Raw genomic sequence first — 7441 nt, forward strand, 5'->3', positions numbered from 1 at the left:
TATGTCCAAAAGTATTGAGGTACTTCTGGTGGATATTAAAAGTAGGTACATGCTAGGAAACACTACAGGTGGAAGGGAAAAAGACTTTTTTTCCTGCCACTTCTTCAATGTTATTGGTGTGTGATCAAAAGAAAGGACGGACCTGATTTTCCGCAGTGCTCAGCACCCACACATCCCAGTGAAGCTGATGAGAAGTGCAGGAGCTTACTGTTTTTGAAGTCAAGCCCAGAATATGACTCATAATGCTGTGAAGGAGATACTTGACAACTAAGTGAAAATATATACAGATAGAAGGTACCAAAGCATTTCTGTTGAACATTTTATTGTGAAGTAACCTTTCTGGTGGTGTTTCTATCACAAAGCTACAACTGTTGTATAGGTCTTACAACAGTTTCATTGAAACAATATTTTCTGTATTTTAACCAGAGCATCCCTGTATGTAGAGAAAACAACTGCTCTGTGTTGTAATCACCTATATTTTGAAGCAGGCCTTTGCAAGATCCTGGTCACAGCTCTGCTCTCTGGATGGTAAAACTCATTTGGGCTCACAGTCAAGTGTTCTCACCTATTTTCACTTGATCTTGTGTTCTGTATGTTGATTCTGCTGCTACACACTAATCCTTTAGTTCACTGTATTGCCATGTCAGTAACACAGCCTATATCTTGAAATGACGAATCTTCCCAGGGCATGGAGGAGGAGGAGGCACAAAGCCAACTGGGCGAGCTACTTTGTCATGCTGAGCAACCTCTGCAACTGCTCTCTTTGCTACAGATTTTGCTGAGAGCACGGAAGTAGGAAATTCTGAAGAGCTGGATTCAGATGCAACAGGGTTATTGTGAGAAAGCCTGAGATTATGGTTTGTGAAGCCTTGTACAACACTGGGCACCAGTCCTGCTGATGTATCTTGACCTGGTTGAGAGTAGGTAACTCCAGGCTGGAAAAGAAAAACAGTTTGTGTTTTTGTTCAGTGACTTGGGGCTTACAATATACAGGATATTGGTATCTTACTAGGTACCCTGCTCCTAACTAGATATAGGCCTCCAACCCAGGTACAAAATGTTCCTGACCATCACAAAAGTTTAATTTGCATTTGAATGCATACAGAGGAGTGAGTGCAGGAACACATTTTTAATATCCAGTGGATCATTAGCACCAAATTCTATGTGAACATTCAGGCCCCCCACTGCAGCTGGCAAAACATTCAAGACCAGCCATCTTATTCTTTCTTTCATATACCTCCTAAACAGCTAATTACTATTGTGTTACCAAGAGCTCTGGTCTACAGGAAGCATTCAGCCACCACCTAGCCCTTCTCAGACCAAATGGAGGCTAGAATACCTGGAGAGCATTCAGGACCAGTGCACGTATATTTTCCTTCGCTTGCTATAGCAGTGCAGGTCAGGCTCCCTGAATTTAGTCATGTCGAAGGACTACTAGCAGCAAGCCCCAGCTGATTGCATCTGCCACAATGACTCAGTTATGTTTTACATCTACTTGCCTCATCCCCCTAGCTAAGCAGAGTGGGTTCCCTTTGCCCTACCAGACATGTGAAGCTCCCAGATAGTTACGAGGACAAACTGTGTCAAGCATAGATGACAGAGGTGACACAGTTCCTGGCACAGAAATCCATAGGATAATCAGGAGCTACCTTACCTTGGCTTTTAGGATGCGGAGTTAAACTTAAGTTATCACAGATAGCTAATGCAGTCTACAATGAAAGAGGTAAACTAAAGGTGATTGCTTCTAACAGTGCTAGTAGGCTAGAATACTCTGGGAAGGAAAGGAATATCTGGAGTTGGTACCTGATGTCCATAGAGCTGGCAGTCCACTCTGAGGTCCTGTGAGGGGCGTGTTACCATTGTTGCTGTGCAGAAACCAAAATTCTGGCAAAGCAGAACATAATCAAGAGAAAAAAGTTAATTTCAGTGCATTTAGAAATAACTACATCTTCTCATGTTTTATCTGAGCAGTAAAGCGCTTGCTTTTTAGTCTGTTGGACTCAAAAGCCAAGCTGTTTAAATGCATAACCATCAAATAAGTGAAACTCCTGTATTCTTCTAGAGTGAGATGCTTTGTATGTCTGGATATGAGGGAGAAAGAGGATATATAGGAAACTAGGTAAAAGGTTCACACCCACTAAAACTGCCTAGGACTCCATTTCATCAGAAACAGATGAAGAATTTTAGCATGATAAAGCGTACAGTATAATTCTCAAGAGCCTATATATCAGAACAAAACACACTGACAGCACTTAAATTGTAGGAAGGTAAAACAGTCTGCCCTTTTGTTATGTGTTTGTGTACTGTCCAGTACAAAGAGCCTGATTTTCTCAGGTGCTCAAGCTAAGAAGAGTAAATAATAATATATATTCTGTTGATTAAAAATATTTTGTGTAACGGACACTTTGGTCCTCGAGGCTTTTTGAAGTATATTCAAATATATCAGGATTCAGTCCAGATACCTCAGAGGGAAGAGAAAGGTGTGATAGAGCTTTAGGAATTATATATTGAAAATCATATCATGATGGTATACATCTTTTGCACTTTCATCCTCACAAAGGTCTATTCCTGCACAAGTGTGAGCACATCACAGCATGCTGGATTTCTACCTCTGTGCTGTCGAGATCAGGACTGATGTGCTGGCATACTTACCGACTGATCGTCAGGCAGCAGTTGACAAGCCTCCACATTATCTTTAGCTTCTTTTGCTGAGCAGTTTGTGGCAGCCACAGCAAACTCAACAGAAACAACGTGCACTGGGTGATACTGATAAAACAGGAAAATTATTTAACTGACTTTGCACTGTGAAACTGCAGAGCTGCTGAATACAGATAAAAGGCAAATGTCGTGGCTTCTAGCTCTGCATCTCCAACTGAAGTGAAAGGGAATCCTATGGCTAAAATGACACAAAATGCTTGGGAAATCAAGAGCAATTCAGTAGGGCAAATTTGAGCAAGCTAAATCTGTTTGCAAACAAAACTAGCTAGCACTGCACAATTACCACAGAAGAAATATTCTGTTTACATGGAAAACTAGACATTGTTCTAGCAATTACCTGTATTCTGGCTCTTCCAATCTCAAGGAGTCTGAGGTAAGCATCAGCAGTTTTGCTGTTGTGGTCATTGAGTGCAGCTGTAACAGTTGCTAATACCTCAGTGTTATTCAACCTTTCCAGAAGTGGACAGTCAGGGCAGACTTGGAGAACATCTTCACTTGAGTCTGCAGGAGGAACCAAACAGATTATGTTTCAACCAGATTGTAGGTTCTTTTGAACGGCATTATAGACCTGTTCAACCACTGTTTCATGGTCTGTCCCAAATTATAGTGGTAGGAATTTTTGCAGTACAGACTACAGATGGCAGTATTTCACACGACTTTTGCCAGTCAAGTCTTTCTGCAAGCAAAAGTGCTGTGGACTTCAGTAGCATATTTTGAATGTCCTTACTCAGGTTTTAATCAATTCTCTTTCTGGCAAACTATACATGACACCAATGAAAAGATGTCTCAGCTCACTCAAGGAATGGTGGAAAAATTAAGACATTTTAATTTACTGAAATTGTGTTTGCGTGTGTTGTTTCATTCACTCACCAGTTTTGAAAGTAGTACTGAAGACATCTCGTACAGAGCAAAGAGATCTTGTACAGAGTATGCAGAATACAGATTCTGCTTTCCCATGGCAATATTGAAAATGCTGGGTTTAGTAAACAAGGTGCATCTGGCAAATGGGTTCTGAAGATCAACAAGCTCTAGTAAATTCAGACCAATAAGGAATCAGATTCTTGCGACTAAACTCCTGAGTGAAAAGCCTTGGTACCAGCAATCTCTAGGTCAAATCTGGAACTTGCTCCCCAGATAGAGTATCTTAATTGTCATAATGAAGAGAAGCAAAGAGACAGGGCTGGGTTTGTAAGTGAATGAAATGAGAAAAGGGGAAAAAGTCACTTTCAAAACATCTGGGTTTGGAAAACTCATTAACTGTTATCCTTTATGACATTTTTATACACAGCATTTTAGAATCAGAAAAGCTAGTGAGCTGTAACCAGTGCTATAGTAATACTCTAGCCTCTAGGTTCAAACCTAAAGAACAGTCTTTACCTGCATGTGAGTGGCATTTACTAGCAAGTACAGATAACTTTCCATCCAACCTCTGCATCTTGACATCACAGTCACCCTCGACTGCCTAGAGAGAGACAAAAATAAAAGGGTTACATCGTTCAGATAAAGAGGAATTTCTGAAAAGGGCAACTATTTCTAAACTCAACAGAACAGATCCTGGCTGAGTGTTCCTGGCAAAATCAGTCTGATTGCAAAGGCGCTGCTAGGCATGTCCTGGTGTCTGTGATTTTGTAAAAGGAAGACTAGGGCTGCAAAGTTTAGATCCAAATCTGGATCTCAAAAGTATCAGAAGTGCCAGAGTAGTCAGGTTATGGACATTTGGTTCAGGTTCCTCTCTCATAAAGAGCAAAGAATATGAATACTTATGAATTAAGACCTTCTGCAGAGCTGTTTGATAATATTCTCACTAATCTCAGCTGGTCAGTGGCCATGGTAACAGCAGAGTGCTGCCTTGTGTGAGCCGCTCACATGCAACATGATCCAGCAGGGGAGGAGATGTCAAAGGCAAAGCTGGAGCCACTGGGAAGAGGGAACAGTTAGAGTTACCTCCCCCAAGATGGAAAATGGGATCTGAGCCCTGATGAATACAGGGGTGGATCATGATTCAAATTTAGTCATGAGCTCTGTGAATTGGGCCCCATTCTAGAAACAGCAGGCTTAAATTGTCAATTGCTTGTTCTGCTTTCTGCTTAGAAACCAGAGCTGCCTGTACTCAGACAATGCTTCCACTGCTTTGGTTAGGGAAAGCTTTTCACTGTTGGATCACACTTGCATAAGAACAAAATATTTGAGGCCAGTAAATTCCAGCTAAGCATTACTTTGAAGGCCGAGTCCTGTCTGAAGGGAATAGCTCTTCTGCAGTCTTGACTAGGACTAGGTGGCTAGACTTGACAGAATTTCACTAGGTATCACCCCACATGTAGCCCAGTGAAGGTTTTGTTTGCACAGGTTCACAACCTGCCCTGTCTACAGCTTGCAACAAGGCAGTGACATCTGGATTGACCATAGAGGGCTGAATCTGGAGCCCCTAAGCAAGGTCTCATGGCATTCGTAAACTGTATGTGGGCTGATATGCTGACAGTGACCTGCGTTCTTCACATAACAGGACATGAAAGAAATCCAGGAGTGAAATCCTTCACGACACGAAGGCAACAAAATCAGCAAGGAGGTTACAAGTGATTGGGTGGTTATAGACTGTTACAGTGTTGTAACATTTCCTTAGAAATCTAACTGATGATAGCCTGGCCTCTAGCATCAACATATTGAACATGCACCTTTGGACTGAGCTAGTAGTGCTTTAGATACTCACATGTTCTGTGAAGCTCCTTACTGTGCAGTTTGCAAGAGGCGTAGGACTGAGAATGTGGCATGTGGTCTCTAATAAGTCAAGTTCAAGAAATATTATGTCATTATTCGGCCCCTGGAAGAAAAACAAAACAAAACAAAACAAAAAAACACCAGGAATTGTAGTAATTACTTCACAAAACGTCACCAGATTGCTTCTCTGGGCCTGCACTGTGGCTCTGTTGCTGACTGTCATAAAAGCTCCAGGTATACACTAGAGTAACTGAATGGGTCCTTATTATTTAACTTTGTAAAAAACGGGACCCAGTTTTTTAGCTAGAGTAAGTCAAGATAGTCACCCTAATTTTTTTCCAGCTAAGGAACTGGTGCATAAATTTGGGAAAGTTTGGCCTGTATGTAATGGGTTAATTCTCTTAAGTTAATGATTTTATTTTGTTGGGTAGTTTTAAAAAATCAACAGATGTCTTTGTTGATGAAAAAATGCCATGTTTCTTTAACCAGATACCAAATAAACAATGATGCACATTGGCCTGTCCCATTTATCCCATTGCAATTACACCGAATTGCACCAGCTAAGTTCCAGCCCCAGTAGCCATGTTGTGTATGGACTGCAGGATGTTTTATGGTTGTTCCTGAACCTTTGCAACTATAACATAAGGCACAGGAGTGGAAGGGCAGAAAGGAGGTTCCCTAGCTCCGAGATTGTCTCTGAGGTTTGAGTCATGAGTGATTCCATTTAAACCAATGATGTTATTTTAGTGTAAGAGTATTAAATACAAGCAAAGCAGTATCACCAGTGTTTCTGTGTAGGTAACTGTGGGCACACCTCTAATCTCATTAATGTCTGGTTTAGTTTCTCGTAAATGTTATTCTCGCTCTCATAAGAAGTTGAAAACAGCCGTTGAGTTTCATTCTTGTTAATATTTGGGATCATTTTCAATGTTTTGAGAAAACCAAAGGTTCTGAATGTGTGCATACATTGTATTCATGACCATTTCTACAGCTTTTCTAGATGCCTACGATGATGGCAATAGATCTTAGTGAAAATGAGACTACAAGCCACAGTTATTTCCATTCAGCTTCCTTGTCAGCTCAGTAGGATATTAGGTAAAATTAATGCCTACTACAAAATCACTAATAGTATGGAGTTATGATAGGTATGCATTTATCCAATAAATAATTACCTGCATCATGAAGATTATCCTCACAGTTTTTCTCCAGATTAGCTACTGGACTCATGAATTAGCACTTTGAATGATCTGCCTTAGCAAGCACATTGCATTTGTAAACTGAACCCTTTCCAGCATTGTACAAAAATATCTGAACATTTCTCTCTCATCCTCTGTTCTGTTCATTGAGAGATACATTCCAGTGACCTGGATTCTCAACTGCTACCAGGTGGCATTGCCCCATTTAAATCAACAGAGCCATGATGACTTACCCCATGTGAGGATACAGCCCTTGGCAGGGCTTGTTGGCCATTTCCAAGCATCTCCAGGTTAACATAATGCTCAGCCTACAAGCTCCTCACTTACCTGGGGTAGCACGCGGATATTCTCAATTCTGTTTAAGTCAAACTTGTATCCGTGATGACTGTGGCCATTAATATAACTCACGGCTACTTCAGCTGCTGCCTCAGATTCTGGGTCATCACATCCCAAGGGAGCAGGGGGAGCTGCTGGTACAGCTTTGTGAATTGGAAGCTGAACAAGCAATATTAAAGCTACTAGTGCCTTCATGGCATATGAAAAAAAAATGATCCCTTTCAGAAATAACGATCTAAGAATACTGTTCAGAGGGTAGCTAGGTAGCTAGAAGTGGGGTCTCATTTATATAGTACATACCACAGACTTTGCATGAGCACATGTCTGATATTTGTCCCCATACCAAGAGGCATTGCAAACAACAGAAGAGAAAAGTAAATGTTAGGACATCAAGCTGACTGATTAATATTGGCCAAAGTAAATTTTATCTGGTAGGATATTGCAAAGTCTGATAAAGCAGCTAAAGAAGAAAGTGT

General features: G+C 41.0%; 1 protein-coding gene across 1 annotated transcript; it reads right to left on the reverse strand.

The window, feature by feature from the left end:
• Positions 1–656: 656 nt before the first annotated feature.
• Positions 657–7160, reverse strand: AHSG (alpha 2-HS glycoprotein). The gene is made up of 7 exons (XM_009966399.3): positions 6957–7160; positions 5426–5536; positions 4096–4180; positions 3056–3219; positions 2653–2766; positions 1804–1884; positions 657–935 (listed from the first exon to the last, which is right to left on the reverse strand). Exons 1-7 carry the CDS (start codon positions 7158–7160, stop codon positions 657–659), a joined length of 1038 nt encoding a protein of 345 aa, XP_009964701.2.
• Positions 7161–7441: the final 281 nt, after the last annotated feature.

This window comes from Tyto alba, unplaced genomic scaffold (assembly GCF_018691265.1).
Source record: "Tyto alba isolate M040663 unplaced genomic scaffold, T.alba_DEE_v4.0 Super-Scaffold_10, whole genome shotgun sequence".
NCBI lineage: Eukaryota > Metazoa > Chordata > Aves > Strigiformes > Tytonidae > Tyto > Tyto alba.

Coding starts and splice junctions, on each gene's coding strand:
- AHSG (XM_009966399.3), bottom strand. CDS start 7,160: ATGAAGGCACTAGTAGCTTTAATATTGCTTGTTCAGCTTCCAATTCAC. Junction 4,181..5,425: donor TAAGGAGCTTCACAGAACAT/GTGAGTATCTAA, acceptor GTCTCTCTCTAG/GCAGTCGAGGGTGACTGTGA. Junction 3,220..4,095: donor TAAATGCCACTCACATGCAG/GTAAAGACTGTT, acceptor TTCCTCCTGCAG/ACTCAAGTGAAGATGTTCTC.